This window comes from Pholcus phalangioides, unplaced genomic scaffold (genome assembly GCF_987345545.1).
Source record: "Pholcus phalangioides strain wild (caught in Gottingen) unplaced genomic scaffold, Ppha-v1.0 ptg000011l_1, whole genome shotgun sequence".
Taxonomy (NCBI): domain Eukaryota; kingdom Metazoa; phylum Arthropoda; class Arachnida; order Araneae; family Pholcidae; genus Pholcus; species Pholcus phalangioides.
Window position 1 is genome coordinate 30,415,322 of NW_028301604.1, and position 22,650 is coordinate 30,437,971.

At 31.8% G+C, this 22,650-nt stretch overlaps 1 protein-coding gene across 4 annotated transcripts in view; it reads right to left on the reverse strand.

Annotated features, from left to right (window-relative positions):
• The window catches only part of LOC149080327 (bridging integrator 2-like), a 428,403-nt gene that overhangs the window by 297,486 nt on the left and 108,267 nt on the right, over nucleotides 1-22,650 (reverse strand). For all 4 annotated transcript variants that reach the window (XM_089239465.1, XM_089239462.1, XM_089239463.1 and 1 more), the window contains 2 exons: nucleotides 18,257-18,352; nucleotides 9,716-9,826 (listed from right to left, as the gene is read on the reverse strand). In XM_089239465.1, the coding sequence (XP_089095591.1) occupies nucleotides 9,716-9,826; nucleotides 18,257-18,352 (207 nt within the window). The remainder of the gene's footprint in view (nucleotides 1-9,715; nucleotides 9,827-18,256; nucleotides 18,353-22,650) is intronic.

The window sequence follows — 22,650 nt, forward strand, 5'->3', positions numbered from 1 at the left end:
AGTTTTCGAAAACTTATTTTTTCCTCTCGTCCTCCCATCGCCCCCTTATGCTCATTCGTTCGTAGCCTCCCAATCGTGTCTGTAGCTAGTATCGCCCCCTTGAATAGTCCCATCGCCCCCTGGGGGGCGATATCGCCCACTTTGGGAAACACTGGTCTGATGAATTAAATATTTTAACATTAATATGTATAGGAATAAATTGAGACCAAAACCAAATGTGTATATTGAATGAGTAAAACTCATAGAAATGAGAGTCGTATTAATGAGTGTTCCACTGTATTGTGGCTTTATGAGTGTTTCTGTGTATGCTGAACCCCACTATGTGAGTATACAATACTTGAAGAGTGATTCCGTCACTATTGAATCTCAAATGTTTGTAAAAATTAGAGAGGTGGGGAAGGAGAGAATGGCATGCTATTTGTCTTTGGGGGATATGTTGGTGACAGTATCTCTTTGTGATGAAGCTAGCCAATGGTCACTCTCAAGCGGGGCCATACAGTAATAACAAACCATAAAAAAATACCAATTAAGACCTGGGGTATTATATGTCAATGCCTCTTTAGAAGCTGTATAACATAAGATGAAATTTGAGATGATTATAACCAGGAATTTCATGTTGAGAATTTATTATTCGCAAATGCGGACTTGTGTAAAATTACTTTCTGCTCGGATTTTTTTTTCAGATTGAATATTTGTTTTTTTATCTCTTGTTGTGTTCTTTTTGGATTATTTTCTCGACATCATTGAATTTTTTAGTTGTAGTATCGTAGAGTTGTGTAAAGAATTGTAGAAGTATCGTTAGTTTTTTTAGTTAATCGTAGAATTTTTTTCTTGTTTTTATATTCCATTCTAAAATTTGAGAGTTTGCATGTGTTTCTTTAGTGCCTGCTCAAACTAGCAGTGTTGACAACTTAGTTATTTTCCAACTAGATCAGGTCTTTTTCTTGGCCATTTGGATGGAAAAAATATCCATCTAGTTGCTAAATGTTTGACCTTTTCAAAAAAATTTCCTGTGTACCTATTATTATTATTAAATCACGTGAAAATACAAGGATGTTCTGGGAAATACGAGACGTATGGTCATCCAAATAATGATTAAAATTAATTCTGGTTGTTTTAAGCCTGATTTCTAGTTGTTTTCGATAGAGATGAATCTTTTTTTGAAAAACGTTATAATTTTACAATGCAGTACAATGTCATCGTACTTCCAATAATTTTCTACCTCGCATGTGTTTTTTATGTTGTTTTTAATCAATGCCAACACCACACAACACTCTCCAACCATGCCAAACTCTCTGATTTTGCCTATTTAGTGCATTATTTGTTTACCTTCATTTATCTATTTTTGCAAATGTTATACACTTCTGTTCTGCATATGTTATACAATTTCACTTTGCATCCTTTTGTACATGCAATAATTTTCTACCTCGCATATTTCTTAATATTGTTTTGAATCAATGCCAACACAATGTGTCATTATCCCCACTGTGCACAATTTTTGATTGCAGCTCGCTCTGTAAACCTCTGATAGATTTCTTGCAATGTTTTTTTCAACTTTGTACATGCCCACCCTGTTTTGCATATGTTATGCATTAACACACAGTTATAATTGATGAGTTTTAACTAATTAAATTATTAATTATTACTCTTATTAATTAATTATTACTCTTATTAATTAATTACTTTTATTAATTAATTACTTTTATTAATTAATTACTTTTATTAATTAATTACTTTTATTAATTAATTACTTTTATTAATTAATTACTTTTATTAATTATTAATTTTGATTAATATTTTTATTAATTAATAATTTTATTGAAATTTTCTCCTGCTATGTCATTTATATGAACACACTGGAGCTTACTCTGCTTCGATGGCCCCACCAGTTTAAATTTTTTATAAAATGGCCTGAGATAGTGGGCACATTGCCTTTTATTTCACCTGCACAGACCTGTTTCCTTTGCTCACAGAATTTTGATATCTGTACGGAATGATAAAATAAAAGGATTCCTTATACAATATGGGGGATATTTTTTTCTGCACAGCAAAAAAAAACTCTGTTTACATGGAAGCATTCTCAGACTCTAAATGTCCATATTCTGTAAACTTATTGAAAGTTTTCACATTTCACCATTTTTCATCATGAAAAAATGGTGCCTTTCTTAAGCACTTTTGTTCATAACCAAAAAATGGGTAAAAATAAAATTTCATCAGTAAACATGCCTTTTAGAAAATGTTGAAAACAATTATACAGTACGGTATTATATTACATGCGAGAAACATCTATTACCTAGAACCCCTTCTGCCACTTATCAAATAAAACTGTTACAATTCTTTGATTAAAGAACAACTGGATTTTGATTAATGTGCTGCATGAAAAAAGCAATATATTATGATATTAGTTAATATTTTATAAGCAATAATATAAGTTAGATTATCAACTTTGCTTCAAATTTTAACAGTTGTTATTTGTCAGGGATGCAAGTGCCCCTCGCCACCAAACTTTCATTTTGGACCATTAAACTTTCATTTTTGGAGCAGAAATTTTGAAAATTGAGCAGGATCAAAAACGAACTATACCTGCAATGCAAGGAGTAATTTTTCTGTGAAAAGGCAAAATTTTGACAAAAATGGCTAGAACAGATAATTAATAAATAAATTTTCTTCACAAATTAAAGTCCATTTAAATTTTTTCTGAAGTATCTTTGCTGTCACTGCTAAAGCTAAACAAAAAATCTTATTCATCCTGCTATAGCAAAAAGTGCAGAATGTAATAAGAGTTCTATGAAAAAAGTTAGCTTCTCACATAATTCGAAGAAATAATTAAATTTAAAAATTTAAGACAAAAAAAAAAGAAATATAAATACCTTATTTACTTAAACAAGTTCTCAACATAATAGCATGTTAATAGATTAAAGGTGTTTTTTTTCTGTTTTCTCAGCCTGAAGCCTGTTACAATATTTTCAATAGGAATCATGGGTCACTCTCAGAAGTTCAGCATCTCAATGATAACTTCTTTCAAATCTTGAACATAAGATTTTGTGTCTTATTCCATTAATGTAAGGGCTGGACAGATTTTTACACTGTTCAAGCAGACTTTTTTTGTGAACACTGAACTCTCTTACTGTCTGCGTTACCATGTGCTAAAGATAAAAAAAGCCTTCAACAAAACTGGCAAAATTTTGCACTTTGGGCTGCTTTTAAGGTTACAACACACAGATCACCTTTTTATAATGAACTATATTTTTTCGATATTTGCGTGCCTGATGTACGCAGCAGGAAGGGGGAGGGGGGTTAGATCCACTGAGCCAAGATCATGTTTTTATGAAGTGAAAAATTAACTCCTCCCCAGGAAAGGAAAAAATTATGAACTCACCCACTCTTCCCAAGAAAATCCTGTGTATGTCACTGTTTGTATTTTTAAAATTTTCTTATGTTTGGAACACATTTTATTGCACATTTTTGTATAGAAAATATCAATGTCAGTTGTATCAGCTGTTTCTCAATCCTTTAGCATCCATCTAATAAATTTTTATCTTTTCTGTCTGCCTCCTCCCACCTTATTCCTGAGGCCACATAGTCTATTCCAGTCCTTTTTTCTTCGTCGGTCTGGGTAGCTTTGACACCTGGAAGTGTCTTATTTTTTGCTGAATATGCTATAAAATGAAAATAAAGACATGAATTTATGAGATGCTGCTTTTTTTCATTTAATTAATTAATGTTGCGCTTTGAATCTTAGCAAACCATTCAATTTATATTTTCTCAGAAGAAAATAACTTTTGCAATATATTTTCTGAAAATATAATTTAAAAAGGGGAATGCCTCTTGTTTTGTCAATAAAGCCATAGAATCAACACAGTGGTGGTTTAATAAATTTTTACTACAGTTCTGTTTTTTTTATATGGCTTTTTGCACTATTTGTGTGGTATATCATTTTTCTAAATAATAATATATTTAGGAGAAAGTGGATTAGAGAAAGTATTATTCAGAACAGATTTTGTTTAGCGGACCACTCATGATGTCTGCAGACCATTAAGTTCTTGTATTCACTAATCCGTGGAACCAGTGACTTTTATTTTTTGATCCTAACAATGGTCTAGAATACATATATCATAAAAAAATTGAAAAAAAAAAAACCCCTGCTTGATTGTTGCTAGGTAGCGTGCTCATTTACAGCATGTTCTGTGGGTGTGTGCGTGCACTTGCTAGGACCAATTCTTAGAAGCATACATAATTTTTTTTGTATGTGCCACCCACCATACTTGATGAGTAACAAGAAATTATGGCTTTTGAGGAGACTATGCTTTGTTGAAATTGATATTGCTTATCAAAAAGTGTAATCGTTCGTAAAGTCGAATGGAAACTTAATACTATTTTGGAGCTAACAGACTTTATATTTTGCTGCCCCCCTTATGAAATCAGTGCATTTAACACTAGAACTGTGGCACTTTTGGTATACCTAGAACTGCGGACTGAGTCAAATTGAACCAAACTGTGAAGAAACTGTGTTCCATCACAAAAGTGGAAATTTTTATTTTCAGCTCCTTTGTTTTCCCCTACTCATATTTAACTTTGTTTACTTGTGTATTCAATAATGGAAAATTATATTTGTGTTTATGAATATAAAATGGGCTTGAAAATTAGCTAAAAAAAAGATGTAATTCAGTAAAATGATTTTGTATGCAGTATTTACACTATTCAATACAAAAACTTCTTTTACACAAACCCATAATATGACAAAGATGTAAAAGCGTGTAAAATTAATTGCCAAATTAAGTTTGTAATATGATTCAGTTGATTAAGCATTGATTTCTTACCGATAAATGAAATTTATGAGGAGAAGTGTGGATCAATTCATTTTTTTTTTTGTGATTCTTGTACATTTACCACATGTTGAAGACCCACGCAAAAATTAAGTTTTGTTCCCATATTTTGATGTTACCTAACATTGAACTTGTTTCATTTTTTTTTTATAGCTCAAGAACAGTTGCATGATCAGGAGCGCATGATTGTTTACTTTTTGTGCAAGGGCGACATGTATGATGAACATAGTTCTTCAATAAGATTTTAGAGATACTGCGTCCAAAAAAGTTTTGCCATTCTGTATAAAATCCAGGAATTTATTATAGCGACATCTAGGATGTTGTAGAAAACATGGGCAGCCCACCTCCTTGATGCTACCTTCAGCAAATATTTTTTGGCCATTTGATCGGCTACATTTACAACAAATTTTGTTGAATTGTAGCGTGAAAGTTTTCAAAGCTTTTTGGGGCTATTACTGTCAATATAGACTGTCAGATGAAACGTGCTGACTTACATTTATATCTTTCTTTCCCTGATAAGTTTTCAATGTGCCATCATTGTTTTACAGTAGTGATGTTTCACACAACTGTAGTTTCACTATATTTATTGCATGAGGTACTTCTCTTCAATTTCATCTTACCATCCCTACTAAGATCATAATTTTGACTTCTAGCATTTGAGTCAGCTTCAATGCAATGAAAAAATTTGTCAGTTGTGACATTTCTGCCCTTGTTCTCAAATGGCTTGATCAATTGCATCACTACGCCTTCTGAAAGAGAGATTTGTTGGACACTAATCCTTCCCAAGGTTAGGAAATATGTTCAAAACGTACTTGGTGTCAATCTCAACTGCAAGCCGGAATTTATTCCTTTTTTGTGGCACCTTTTTATACAAAAAATTTCAGCTCCACTTTTTTTCTACAGTTGAGTTTTTACTTTGCCAAAACCTTACTAAGGCTCATCAGAATAACAGGTATTCAAGTTCACAAAAGAAAAAATGTTTAGCTCTACTTGCAGTTCCTTCATTGAAAAAAAGATAATCTCAGACAATACATTGGCCTTGAGAGACCTGTATTTTTCACTATCTTAATTTAGAAATACATTTTAGGGGGGGGGGACCAATTCCATTAAAATTGTGCATCCCTTTTTTCTTATAGAATAGTATGATAGCTCAAAATGGCCCAAACTGCGGTTCTAGATATAAGTAGCTCTGGATTACAAAATGTGAAGAGAATAAAATTTTTGTAAATTAATATTCACATATGATACAATGAAAAGACAATTTTTTTTATCATCTGAGAGATTTTTTATAATTTTTGAGATAAATGAAAACAAATTTTAATTTGGGTCGAATTGACCCATTCCGCAGTTCTAGTGTTAATCAAATCATGATGAATTGAGTTTTTAAACTGGTAGTCCAGAACGCTTAGAACTTAAATATTCTTGTTTTTCATAAATTCTTATATATTTTGAAATGCATTTTTGCTTAAAAATTTATTTTCTGAATGGTAAATGTATATTCCATGAACATTCACTGTTGCAATCCAGAATAATAAAATTAAAATTTGTTCCCCATCATCCCATCAAACTGTTGTCACTCAATTTATGTGTTACAAATCTTCTACACTCTTGCTGTTGATACAGAATAAATTTTACCTTTTGAAACAGGGGTACCACGTTAAATTTGTTTGTGTAATGAAAAGTGTGGATCATGAAAAACTTGATAACTTGAAAACCATAAAAGATACAGGAATGAATGATATCACATTTGAAAGAGCATGTCATGTAATAAGCACTCATTGACATCGAGCTGACATCAACTGCTGCAACAGTGCTGCCAATTTAGGAAACCAAAATTGAGGTTCCACGCAGCTAATAATTTGAGTAGCTCTGGACTGAATTGTGCTATCACATCCTGTGAGGTGACGTTGGATTTGTTCTAGAAGTTCTACAAGTGTAAGAAAGAGAAAAAAGCAAATAGCGATCATGTGCAGAACTGTGGAGCGTAGAAATTAAGAAATCTTTTGTCCACAACATGTCTGATATATGACTAATAAATCCAAATGGCTTTGAAGTTCTCCATTTTCTTTGTGAAATTGTCCATGCATTTTAAGATAGATTTAACTGATTTTGAATTCAGCCCTTGTCTATCTCTCCGGATCCTTGCATACACTGCACCCAGAATTTTTCATTGTATTAATTTACAGAAGGCGCCAATCCAAAAACAACAGCAAGTTTCAAGTTCATTTCTCTTATAGATGGTGACTTTATATTTCTTTGTTCAGCATATTTGTTTCAGCCATTACTTACATTTACTTATTTTTTTGTGTATTATTATAACTAAAATTATATTACTAAAATATATTTACCAACTCATACTCCTGCAACTTTATATACATGAATGAATGAACGCCAGAACTTTGCCACTGGACTTATCCCGTTGCCGAGATCTCTTCCAGCCCAGCTTCGTGGCAGAGTATGGAACACTTTATTTAGTGTCAAAAAAAAAAACAACATACATACAAACTTTTTTACAACATATTTTCCCCGGACAATTGGGTACTGTCGCGATTAACAAATTTTGTGGTGATTACAGACGAGATGGGATTAGGAGTTAAAGAAGTTTCGGGGTTTAGTTAAGATGAATGTACACATATTAGGATGGAGGTATGTTTTAAAAGCAATTCAACTTTATATACAGAGTATTTCATCCATACGAAACTTATATTTAGAAATATTTTGCAATAGCTGTGTGAAAAAAAGTTTGTAAACATCAATGGCCTGTTGCCATTTTTTTGTACAAGAAATTTGTTTACTTGAGGATGCTGAAAAAGAATGGCTTCCATTCTTCTGTATTAGACATTCATATTTGAATATATGCAGTGAAATCAGAAATCCCCTAAAATTATCACCCTATTATGCTTACACATGTAGGGAATTTCATCATGAAGGTTGGAGATATGGTTTGAGAGAGAGAATCCCTATTTGGTGAGTTAGAGCCAATTCCTACTATAAGTTTATGGTGCTTTTTGTGTTCAAGCTCAACCCATGCAGTTTCGACATAATGGCTCTGTTCATTACACTCTCTAGCATGCAAATATAATTTCATGTGTGAATCATGAAGATTCTTTCCGCCTTTCCTACCAGATATACAATAAACCCCCCCCCCTCTAACGCCCACCTCCAAACAACAGTAATCTCAGAACAACAGTCACATTTTGTTGGAACCGAACGTGTTCCATAGACTTAACATTACAAGAAACTTCCGAGCTACGATTTCTGAATAACGGCCACTTTGGACATGGAGTCTGAAAAAAAAAAAAAAATACACATATCGCGATGAGAAAAATAATTTTCAAGCAGATTTTTAAGGGAGTTTTCCCGCTCCCCAAACTTTATAGGAGAAGGAAGATTATGTATGCTTTATTTTCCTGGGTATAAATGCTAGATGGGTGTATTAAAGGCAGTGGAGAGCGAAAAAACTTGAAGGGATAATATATAGGGGACAACAGAAGAGACCTGTTGTCAGCACTCTAATTCAATCACTAGAAATAAGTAATTTCAATTAGTTCTCAATCTCTAGAGGGATATGCAAGTTATCCGATTATTAGAAACCCTATGTTTATTTAGCACTCCCTACTCCAAGGGATGGTCCCGTATAAAAAAATGGTGCTCGCAAATAGGAATAGAAATGTCCAGGGTATTTTTGGACAGTACGGTAAAAACCATAGTATAATTTTTTGAGAAGGATGTGACAATCTTTGTTTTTTAACAAGAATGTATGTCAGTGCCTATGTCTTCAGCTATCGGATTGAACTTAAGAACACCTTGGAAAGAAGGTCTGGTTGAAGGTCCAGTGTGAACAAAAAACTAGTTGGGGTTGCTGGTACACAGTCTTGGTCCATATCAGTTTTTCTCACTTGTTTTGTTCTACCTCAGCACTGCAAATCTGAATTTAGGATGTCATAATAGTGCTGTAGATCAATAAATAAATTTTTATAATATTATCAAAATACAATGATATATTTTAATGTAACAATTATTTAACTATCATAATCAGTTACAGAATGAATTGTCATTTCACATGCTATGTACGTGGATCTCAAATTTTAGTTGTTTTTTCCAGAAATAAAACTACCGTTCCCAATAATGGCCACCTCCCAATAGCGGCCACATTTTTATGGTCCTGTTAGTGGCCGTTGTTGGAAGATTTTGATGTATTTCAAAAGAATCACATCCAGAGATGTATAAAAATGATTCATCCCTATCTGTTCCCCTAACCATAAAATTGCTGATAAACATACCAATATCATATAGCCCCCCCCCCTCCTTTATCTCATCTACAACCAACTATTCCTTTCTGAACTGTCTATGTTCATAATCATTACTATTTTATGAGCAGATCCCTCGATTATTCCTAGGCTCTACAGAACCCTAACTTTCTCCCGTAATGCATTAACCTCAAGCTTCAACCTAGCTCTATCTGAACACCCCTCACACTTGAAACAATCTGGTACTACACCACTAAACCAAGGAAAGCGTCACACACAATCACACTTTACTAAGTGAAGCCAAGACATACTAACAGTAATGCTAAAGTTACACAAAAGAAAAAAGATAAACTTGTACTTATAAAACTAAGAGAAGACATTTTTCAAAACTAAGAAATCATTACTAGAAAACAAAAATAACCAGAGACAATACAAAATCTACATATAAAATTATATGACACTATTAATTATAATTCTAAATGGTGATTTATGAAAAATTATTAAATATATTCAATGCCTTGAAATGTTTCAGGATATTAAAAAAGAAAGTCTTACTATCTGCTATCAATACGTAACCAAACAGTTAAGAATGTGGCACACACACATCTACTGTATTTCAATTTCTTTCAAATTAATTACCTTATTTATTTTTGATTCTTCCTTCTTTTTAGGATTTTGTTCCAAGTTTTGGATTATGTGACGACAATTGTCATAATCAAGCAACTTTCTTCTACGTTTCAAAACTTTTTGCTGAAAAGATAATCAAAGAATTATTTTTTTGTACCTCAAACTACTCACATTTTACAATGATTTATTGAACCATTCGCAGTAGAAATTTAGAAAATTTTAATACAGGTTCCTTGCTCTAAATTAACACTTTTATATTATACACTGAAACCTGTAGGAAATGGAACATCAAGAGATTGAAATTATTTACCGTTCCAGACCGGTTTCTGTTTTACAAAGGTGCACACAAAAATATATGCAGTGATTTATTTCTATCATTTCGCAAAACTTAAACTTTGACAATTTCACTTTAACTACTATAAACCAACAAGTATTAAACAGAAACATGGATATTATTATTTTGAATTTTTTCATGTCTGCTGTTTCAAATTACAATACATTTGAAATTTCATATTTAATGTGCCAGTAGTTAAACTTCAATATAAAATGTGCTCCTGACATAGGCGGAGATTGACTTGGAAGTCTGGGGGGGGGGGGCAAGGTCATTATTGCTGGGAGGGGCACGATGATGATGTCAACTCATATATACATTAGATCAGTTGAGTCCACCTGTGACGCTGGGGGGGGGGGGGGCATTGCCCCCCCCACGCCCCCCGTAACACCGCCCATGGCTCCTGAATAGTAATAGAATGAACACTTACCTTTGTCAAAAGTGAAAAATTTTTAATATTTAAAATATAAAAAATTGTGTACTTAAAAATAGTGACGAGATCAACAACCAATAACATTTGTGAAAGAATTTACACCTCTGTAACGCATAAATATTACTTTTGTTTGCCTCTATGAATTCAATTTTTGTGTTAAAATTCAATACATGTTTCTTGTGGCTGGTGGCGATCTCTACAATGAATGAAAATCTCTGCAGTAGCCAAAACATGCAAATAATATATCAGTCTCTCTTAAATGGAAATTACAATATTTTTCTAAGAAAAAGAAGTGTTTTCTAACAAAAGCCACCATTTCCATCATAGATGCAATGTTAAATGAGCTTTTACCAAATTTTGAATAGCAAATCTGCTTCCACCCAAGCCCAATCCCTTACTTCCAAAACCAGTTGAGATAGATAATAAGCATTTATAGTTTTTCCAAAAAGTGAAAGTGTTTCTTAATGAGGGGGGGGGGATCAGTATAACTTAACTTCCTCCAATCCAAAAGACTAAAACTTACACTTGGCCAAAAATTCTTTGTTTCAGCAGGTTTTTTAGCTGAAAAATTTATCTGGCAAAATATGCCTTCCATTTCCGCATTAAACAGTTTCTGTCTTAAAGAGGTTCCCCATAGTTGAAAAAGCATTAATTATCCACTAGACTATTTTTCTATGCTGTTCAAGACTAGTAGGTTTGACTGTATGTAAAGAATTAAATCTAAATCTTCTTGCAATCTAGATGTATAGTAAAACTTCTCTAATCCAGATACTCATAATCTGGATGGATCCATATTCCACAAACACATCTACCAATAATTTTATTCCCTCAACCAGGGACATTGTTTTTTCATTACCAGAATTCTCTTTCTGCCTATTTTTATTACATCAGCCATTTTCTATCTTTTTGTACCACATTTCCTTGATGTATTGTTGGTGTCCTCTGCAGCTTTTAAACTTCTAAGAAAGTGAGAACAACATTGCCACTTGCATGTCACAATAAATGTGATTAGTCAGAAATACCAGCTTTGGTCAAAAGAACTTTTCTTTCTTCAATCAGGCTTTCCCCTCTGTTTTCTCTTCCGATCCCCCCAATACTCTTTTTCCAACTCCCTTCATAAGTCCAGTCTAATTTTTTTTTTCTCTAAAGATAGCCTCTCAAATCTATTAAAAAATTGAAATCACATTCCACTGGCTTAGATGTGGTCCCAAACCATATATTCTCAAATTTTGTGCAGATGAAATTTTCAACTATCTTTTACTCATTTCAATGTCTCATTGAATACCTTCTGCTAGCCCTCTGACTGGAAAATTAATTTTACTTATTCATAAATCAGGTCCACTCTTCAAACCCCTAAATTTTAGACCAATCGCCTTCAACTCTACCTGCTGTAAGTTTTTTGAGCACATAGTTGCCAAGGAAATCCATTCACACCTTGACTCAATTAACTTTTTTTTTCCTTAACCAACATGGCTTTAGATCATCTCATTAGCTGTTTCCAAATAGTACCAATTAGCCCTTTTCATTAAAAACTTGACTAATAGTATTGACAACAATCTACAAACTGATATCATATACTTGGATTTTTCCAAAGCATTTGACAGGGGGCCCCCCAAAGTAAACTTGTTCTCAAAATCCAAAACCTTGGTCTATGTTGAATTACTGAAATGGGTGGCGGCCTTGTTTGTTGATCGCAGTCAGTTTGTCTGTTTCAAGGACCAAAACTCCTCATACCTCAGAATCAAAACTGGCATGCCTGAAGGATCGATCCTCTTCTCTTTATTATTTCTAATTTATATTAATGACCTACCAATATCAATCAATAGCTCCATCAGACTTTTTGTCAATGATTTCATTATTTACCAAACAATTTGCAACAGATCTGACCAAGATTCTCTCCAGCACAACCTTAACACTACATATGAATGGTGCTCATCTTGGCAACTACTCCTAAACATCTCTAAAACAGTCTTCATGAAACTTACCTGCAAAAGATCTCCTCTGGAATTCCCTTACTTAAAAATGTTAAAAATACAATGTGAGAAAAATACATACACAGCTTCAGATTAATCTGTTTAATACAATTAGGCATAGCCACCTTTCAGAAATGCTTACACTTTTCGAACCATGCGTGGGGTTGCCCCGATGAAGACCCACTGCATAGGTTCAATTTCCCACTCAAAAAATTCAATTTTTTCTTCCTTTTTATTAAAATAATTCTTTTTTTGTGTATATATATATATATAATTTTTTTTTTTTTTTAAAAAGAACAAGTGAGCAGCACTAGCACTTTTGTGATTCAAAAGATACTTTTTCACTACCTCTTCATTTCTCTTGTATTTTATCCTACTATACATTATGAGTTCATTGTTCTAGCAGCCTAGAGCGCTAACAAGTATATTCATATATATATTTTTTTTCTTTCACACACCATTGAGTTCCTCTTTTGATGTAGCCCAACAAATAACATTTTTGACACAATATTACTTAAAAAACTAAACAAGAACACAAAAGATATAACTTCAATGGAATCAGGTCTGTCGAGAGCTCAAACAAGGGGCCCTGAGGTTGATCTTGCTTGGGGGACTATCTTGGTTAATAAGCTACCAGAGAAAATATTTTCTTGTTGTAATAACAAAAGATGTAAAATCTGCCCAGTAACTAACAGAGCACAAATAAAAGAAGGGGAGCAAATCTTTTGCAAAAGTAAAAATGTTGTATATATGATAACATATTCAAATTGTAAAATTAAGTACATTGGACATGAAAGAAATAGTCTCAACATTCATATAAATCTACACAGATCTGATATCAAGAACTTTGGGCCACACCAAAAGAAAGACAGAGTTTCTTCATTTTCAAAAACACTCATTAGAAAACATTGAAATTTCAATTCTTGGCACAGAAAAGAATCTGGAAAAAAGACTTGCACTTGAAAACCTATTCATATGCAAATACAAAACCCTTTATCCATATGGATTAAACAGTCTCTTTAATGGGGAAAACACCGTCAACAAAAAAAAAACACATGCATATACAGCATCTTGAACTATATACACAATGGAAAATGCAAATACTACTGAGGATGCAGGTGCAGCAAGAAAGACAATCAATATCTTTTAAACATCATTCTCAAACACAATCATAAATATATAAACGTGGACTTAATTCACAACATAAAAACAGACATTTTTTCAGCCAAAAACAAGAGTATCATTTGGTTCATTAAAAATAAACTTGATAAATTCACATTCCACACACACAACGACAATATCAAAGATATAATTCTTGATCTTTTCAAATACAAACTCAACATCACCTCTCTCAGTTTCAACAAGATTACTCAAAAGCCAATAGAAAACTTTGTTATCACACTCAACAATAAACGCTTCAACTCTATTGGCTTCAGGTCTATTCTCTGCAGAAACAGCCAGTTCTTCCCTCTTCACAAGGAATTTGATATAAGTATCTCTTTCAAATATGTAAAAACACTAAAAAGTACTACTTGCAACTGTAATCACTACAGCCAGAATCTCAATCTCATCAATGAGGAAGACTGTCAATGCAGTAGACAAGAATTCAAAGAATTTGTAAATAGCTTTCATGACATATGATTACAGGCAACCTTGATATCATAAAAAATAGTAAACTCAAAGAAATCGTGTCAAAAGGAGCAAAATTCAGACTTGAAAACTATTTTACTGTGAACACAATTATTGACCATCTCTCAAAAGAAATAAATATCTTCATCTTGAAAATTGCTAGGAAATATAGCTGGCCTATTCAAGGCTTCAGAGAATGGAAAATCAAGTTCTTGAAGGATGTAAAAAGCCTCCTTTTTGAAACACAACAACACACACGAACAAAAATTCTTCATGAATGCATCCCTGCGTTCAAGCATAAGAAACTCAAACAGCCATTTTCATGCACTACAGTTGATAACGCTAATAATAACTTTAGCATCATATGCAAATTTTTCTTCAAAAAACTATTTCTACAGGAATATACAAATACCAACACCTATTCTCTCATAAACAATAGCTCTAACATAATCAAAAAAAGAATTCTTGCATTTGACAAAAAACTTGGAACTAAACATGACTCTCTCACATTTCTATATCTTTTTGCCACAGTTAAATTCCATAAGCAACCAATAAAATTCAGATTTGTAACATGTGGGACAGAAAGCTACAACAATGCTGCAGGAAAAATGTTTTCTAAAGTGCTAAACAATATACACTCACTCATCGAAGAAGACATTATCATTAACAACAACTATAAGGTTCTTGACTATATCAACAATAAAATTTCTCACATTTGCACATATGATTTCAAAAACCTCTTCACCAGCATACCACACATTAAACTCATTGACGTATGTTTTCATCTCTTTCAAAAATATGGGAGAGAAGGCTCCCTTAAATTTAATTTCACACACTGGGAAAACCTTGTTAACTTCTGCATTCTTGAAAACTTTCTTTACAATGGAATACATATCCACAAGCAGATTAAAGGAATACCAATAGAAACCTGCTATTTGAGCGCCCTTGCCAACCTTTTTCTACACTGCTATGAACAAAAATCCAAACTGCAATACAACTTCGTTGGCTTTCGTTACATTGACGATCTAATCATTTTCAACAAATGCAATTTTAACAGCATTTTCCCCAACATCTATACTGAAGAGCTTTCTCTGAAGGAAACCACAAAAGACGACATAATAATGTTCCTGGATATAAAAATATACAAAAATAACAATAAATGAAAAACAGGTGTTTATGACAAAAGAAACTTAGATTTTTAAAAATCAATTTAAAAAAATGAAAAATAGATTTAACTTTGATTTTTCTGTTAACAGTTTAAGCCACTGGCATTCAAACATCAACACCAAAATATTCAGAAACACTCTTTTCTCAAATTTGTAGATTCTGACACATTTGTAATAATAAACAGGAATTCAATATAGTACTCCTCAATTTTTTTTCAAAATTGCATCTGGCAACAGTATTCCAACCGCCTTCTCAACGACATTTCCAGAAAAATCATCAAAACAACTGTCTCCCCATTCTTGAGGTATGTCAGGTGATTTTTTTTACTACATTTTTGGAATTTTTAATTTATTTTTGACTTTTTACATAATCCTTGTAAAATATTCACTGTAATGATATTCCTGTAACTTCGTACATATTTTTTTCATGCTTCTTTGAGCTTATAATCTGAAGCTCTGTATATATTTTTTCTAATATTGTATTTTTAACATTTCTTCATTATATTTTTTTTTCGTCCAACATGTTTTTGAGAAGGCAGGCGTCGGGGAACAAGGGTTGGTATTTTTAATGCAATTAGGCATAGCCACCCTTCAGAAATGCCTGCACTTTTCGAACCATGCATGGGGTTCCACCTGATGATGACCCACTGCATAGGTTCTATTTCACTATAAAAAAATTCAATTTTTTTCCCATTTTTCCTAAAATAATTATTTTTGTATGTATATATTTTTGAAAGAACAAGTGAGCAGCACTAGCGCTTTTGTCATTCAAAAAATACTTTTTCACTACCTCTTCCTTTTTTTATCTTCATTTCTCTTGTATTTTATCCTAATATATATATATATTATATTATGAAAAGGCGAAAGATGAGAAGTTATTGAAAAATTGTAAAAAGGAAAAATATGGATCAATGAGGAGGTCGTTCTCAAGGGGGAACCCCCCACATTGCTCCAAACTGCAAAAATGTTTCTAATGATGGTAAGCCTAATAGGCATAAAATTACCATCAGTTCCCCCGACATTTTTGCGATAAACAAGCTTTGGAAGTCAAACAGCAAAAATGACAATATACAATTAGAATCAAAATACGAAATAACAAATGAGTTGAGAACACAAAAATAAATATACACAAAGTGTGTTAAAAATTGAAAAATGAGAAAACTTGAAGAAAAACATACCAAAAGTAAGACTATTTTTAAAGCGTGCCGCCTGAATTGACTATAAGAAATGTGTGGGTGAAATTTTGAAACCCAGAAAAGAAGATGGAAATCCGTTGCCACTCAAGATATTTAAAAATTCAGAATGCTTCTAAATAATCCTTATATCCATTATAATCCTAAATATCTAATTTTCGAAAATGCAAAACTTTACTAGATTATTCCAGGAGTTTTTTTCCAAGTTAATAATGTTTTTGTATTTCACAAATAAATTATCACAGATATTTATGATGTTTTTATGAGGAATATTATTAAATAAGTTTTCAAAATCAAAAGTTTCAATTCTCGCAATTTTTGCATTTTTTAAAAAATTGATCACTTTTTGATTATTTTTTATAATAAATGTGTCTTCATCCATCTCTATTTTGACAAGAATATTTTTTAGGATATTGAAAAATATTGAAAAGGATATTGAAAAAAGCACGCTTTAAAAATAGTCTTACTTTTAGTATGTTTTTCTTCAAGTTTTCTCATTTTTCAATTTTTAACACACTTTGTGTATATTTATTTTTGTGTTCTCAACTCATTTGTTATTTCGTATTTTGATTCTAATTGTATATTGTCATTTTTGCTGTTTGACTTCCAAAGCTTGTTTATCGCAAAAATGTCGGGGGAACTGATGGTAATTTTATGCCTATTAGGCTTACCATCATTAGAAACATTTTTGCAGTTTGGAGCAATGTGGGGGGGTTCCCCCTTGAGAACGACCTCCTCATTGATCCATATTTTTCCTTTTTACAATTTTTCAATAACTTCTCATCTTTTACCTTTTCATAATATTTAATTTTGGCTTATGTGTATAAAGCAGCCTTTTGTGGCGCGATACTCTTAACTTTTGAAATTTTTCATTGAAAGCTGATTTTGTTACTTTTCTCTTTGATGCATACTATATATATATATATACATACACTAATGTGAAATATTTGAATAGTTTAAGGATCCTTGTTTGATTTGGGCAAATTCATCAAAAAGTCACTGACTATGGGTGTGGCATTCACAGCCCAAACACATGAAAAACAGTGTCATCCTCTTGTTACGTGATCATGAAAGATTTCAACATGAAACCCAATGCTCTTCTATATCATTCCAGAAATATTAGACCCTAACACAAAATGAGTCACACACACAAATACATAAAAATACAATAATTCCAAGTAAATCAACTTGCACTTATCCTTTGAAAAAGATCATCACTGGTGCGAAGAATGGTGAGAAAAATAATTTGAGTTTCCATTATTTTCTATGTGGACCTATGATTCAATACATGAATGCTTGAATTACGAACACTTTCATGCAACAAATTTAGCTATCAAACCGAAGTTACACTGTATCGTGAAAACGCCACCTATGTGTGTTTCAGAATTTTATGACATTTCTTTCTACAGTAGCATAGAAAACAAAAATACCAAAAAGGTTTTTTTGTCTTAATTTTTTTTGGTAACATGTAAAATATGTCATAACAAAAAAAAAAAAAAAAAAAAAAAAAAAAAAAAACACAACTAAATAAAAACACATTTAAAAAGTTCTGGAACTTTTTTATCTATAAAGCAAAAGTATAGATACTACATGTTTATACAGTGTTTCCTTCCAATTAGATAGATCCATAAAACTTTTTTTTATTACTACATCTTCCAGTACCTCCCTCTCTCTGCTTGTTGACCTGTGGAACTTGAGAAGAGTAATTCTTAAAGCAATGGGGAACTCTCACAACTAGCATATTTTCACACTTTTTTCTCTACACTTCTACACACACATATAGTGTAGATGAAAATCTGTTTCTTTTATTTAAAAGGACATAACTCACTTGCATGTCCGGAAACTGTTCAGAATATGCAAGCAATGGCTTGATAACTTGTTCCTCTACTGTTTCATGATAGTCTTCAAACTTTTTTTCAAGGGCCTGATAAAACAAAATGTAACAATCATGAGAAATCTTTTTATTAATGTTAACATTTAAAACATTTTGAAGTTTGAAAATAAAAAGAATAATATAGGTGAATCCAATCCAGGGATGTATTGGCTTTAACCTCAGATAACTAAAACCACCTTTAGCTTTCTTAGTTATCATCAGTTTAGACCACTTCCAACTAGTCAAAACTTATTGTAAAACAAAAGTATTGTGGGTAAATTTGATAAATAATTGAAATTAATCATCTTTATCTGTGATTATGCAAATACCCCACTGTAATTAATGAATTTCACAAACATGAAAACAATTTTAAATGGGTCTAGTATGTGTGATGAATAGTGAACAGTGGGACCATGATAAAATGATAACAAATTTTACTATTGTACAATGATACAACACAAGAATGAATTATCATGGCTAATACATCATATAGTACGATTTATCACGTTTATCAATGGTACAAAGCTTGGGTATTATGCATAATTGTTGGTAAAATTAATTAAAGAAATTTAACAAATTTACCAATGATGCATGGGTACTATGCATAATCACCGGCAGAAGTGCTAAATATAGAGAAATTTATCCGACTTATCACAATGCTCAGTGATTATGTATAACAACCAAATTTATCACATTTACAGATAAATACAGTGAAACCTGTGTGAAACAAAATGTCAAGAGACTGAAATTATTTTCCGACCTATACGGGTTTCTGTTCTATAAAGGTATATACAAAATATATGGAGAAATTTGTTTCTATCGTTGTCGTATATGAAACTTAAATTTTTTAATATCACCATTCGTATTAAACAGAGACATGCATGTTTTGAAATTTTTCATGTTTATTATTTCAAATTACTACATTTTATACAATTAAACTTAGTTATAAAATGATCTCCCAGAGATGTGAAATTCGAGAATAATCTTAAGGAAAATTATTCTCAAGAATATTTTTCAGAATATTCTCATCAAGGAGAATAATCTTTGGAAGGACTACTATTACAAATAACTTGACAATATTCTCGTATATTCTTGATAAGAATATTCTCCTGTTATTTATAATATATGTTTTATATAATATCCTTGAGAATATTCTCTTCGATGAGAACATTTTTCAGTTATAGAAGTCTTTCCAGAGAATATTCTCAAGAATATTTGTTATAACATGTATTACTAAATAATAATCCCTATAAATAACTTGAGAATAATTCTTATTATTTTCGTTAACATTCTTCAGTAATTTATAATAGTAGTTCTTCAAGATAATTTATTCTCAAGAACATTCTCTGTCTCCATCAAGAAGATGGCAATATTGAAGTTTGAAAGCAAAAAAATTAAACCAACGTTGCTGAATCACGCAACTTTTAAAGAAATATGAGTGATACAGAATTTAAGTGTTAGTACATAGAAGAAAATAACAGTTCTGTATCATCTTAGAATGAAGGTGATTATATAAGAATAACTTCTCTTTTATCAATCAATTTTGGTTTAATTTTTTGTTTTGAAATTATTTCTGAAAATTTATATAATTAAAAAATTTTTTTCTCAAGGTTTCAAGCTTCAGGTTTCTATAATCTTCATAAAAAATCTTTCAAAACTTCTCATCATGACCAAGAGAATCAAACTAAAAGTTGTCATTGGGGGGCGATTATGCCAAAAATTGTTTTGTTTTACATGTTTCAGGCAATGAAAACCAATTTATATTTCATAATATAAACAAAATTAGTTTAAAAAAATTGATTATTTAAAAGAAAAATGAATACTGTCAATTATTTTCAAATTTTTACATCCAGGAGAATATTGTCACCTCGCATCTCTACATTCTCCTGAATAGCAATAGAACGAACACTTACTTTTGTCAAAAATGAAAGCTTTTTTTTAATATTTGAAATAAAGAATAGAAAATTCTGTACCTTTCAAAAATATAACAAGGAAATCAGCAACTTATAAGGTTTGTGAATTTCTGGTTGCATTTTTCTAAGAAAAAGGAGTGTTTTCTAACAAAACTACTATTTCCATCACAAATGAAATGCTAAACAGGCTTTAACTAAATTTTGAATAGTAAATTTGCTTCAACCCAAGCCCCCTTAACTTTAAGCATTCATAATTTTTTGAAGTAGTAAAAGATAGAAACAGAAAAAACAGAAAAACAGAAATCAGTACAACTTAACTTACTCCCACTTAAAGACCTTCACTTGGCCAATAATTTATCCCGTTTTAGGAGTTTTTTTAATGTAAAAAAAGACCAAATATGCTTTCTGTTTCCATGTTGGACCCCTTCTGTCTTAGAGAATGGTTTCTCATGATTGGAAAGCATTATCCTACTAGTGCACAGGTTTGATCTCACCCACACATACTGAATATAACATAAAATATTTACATAATTTTTTAGCATTTTGATATCGCTGTACTGTTTTACAGTAAACTAGTTGTTACCCGTGGCTTCACTCATATGAATTCGGTAATCTGAAAATTGCTTAGAGATGATTTCCCCTATATAACCAACCTCTCATGAACCTCTTGGGGTAAAATTTCCGAAATCTTGTCTTAGTGATTCCCTATATTATAAAATATAATACTGACCAAATTTTTTATTTATAGCTTCAGCGATTTGGCTCAGATATGATTGATTGCCCCATATAACCTTTGAACCCCCAATAAGGGTTGAAATTTCGAAAAACTTTTTAGTTAGTCTTAAACATCATGAAATGAAACTGCTGATAAAATTTTATATTTATAGCTTCAGCGATATTAGCTCAGCCATGATTGATTGCGTCATACATCCTTTGAATCGTTTTAGGGGTTGAATTTTGAGAAACCCTTTCTTAGAGTGAGTCTTTGCATCACAAAGTGACACTACCAATAAAATTTCATATTTATATTTTCAGCAGTTTTGGCTCAGCATGATTAGTATGAAAAAACAATGATGGTGGTTGTCCCGGGCTCTCAGCTTTGTCAACCCCATCCTTATGGGGGCCAGGTGAAAAGGCATCAATCCCCCCCCCCCTGAAAGTTTCTTTTTAAAATTATTATTTTTTTAATCGTGTCAATCTTTACCGACTAGCTATAGCAAATGCTAAAATCGTACAGTATACACATGCACCAAAACGAGAGAGTAAAGAGAAGACGAGCATTGGACTCATTCGCCATTATTTGTGTTGTGACACAGCATGTAGACCAAATTTAAAATTTCATATTTATATTTTCAGCAGTTTTGGCTCAGCATGATTTCTCTAGATAATCTTTGAACCTTTTTAGGGGAAAAAAAATCTATGATCCTTTTAGGGGTTAAATTTTGAAAAACCCATTCTTGATGAGTCTTTACATCATAAAATGAAACGTTTTTTCCTAGCGCGGGAAAAACATTTCTTTCTTAGATTTGACAACTGCTTAAGATTGTCCACAGTTTCAATAGATGACTGTACTCAACTACAGATCTACAGAAGATACTCTCAATATCATGGCAATTATTTTTTCTTTTCCCTCAGTTATTATTTCTATTTGAAAAAATCATTTTTTAGATTCCTGCATTACTTTATTTATTATCATTATATATAGGGTGGCCATATTTTTTGGAGGGAAATACAGGAAATTTGGTTTGGAAATACAGGAAAATATGGCATATTGCCAACCGCAGCAAAATAGCCAATTATGGCATAAAATTAACTGAAACTCTCTAAAATACCACAAAAAGCTGTTTTCAATCCCCAAGTTGGAAAAGAGTTCGCTTGTGGTAATTAGAGAAATCTGAAAATTTTGTTTCTCATTAAAAGATTCAAATTTATTTTTTCCATTTCCCCCCTTCCCTAACATTTTTCCCTCAAGTGAAGTAAAAAGACTACTCAGAACATTTTCACATATTTATTTACATTTTCACTTTGTGCTCTGAATGTGTTTACCCTGCAAACTACAGTTAAAAAAAAGATTTTGAAATTCAGAGGATATATCCACATTTGAAAAATCAATATTAACCTTATATACTCTGATGATACTCTCAACATCTCAATGCATAAGATGTTGAATAAAATCTATCAAATGGGTGAACTTGATCACAGCTGCCTATCAAATGTGAAAAGCAACAGGCTTCTGACAAAAAAAAAACCATAATATTCTGTATGCTTTATGTATAGTAAGAAATATTGCCCACTAAATATTCCTATATTTTTTTACTTACTTTTTATCAAAGTACAATGCAACAAGGGAAAAACAGTAATAAATGTTTGATAATTTAAAAAATTGTGGCACTTTTTGAACACACTGAATGATGTCATTTCATCTTCCATGAGCAA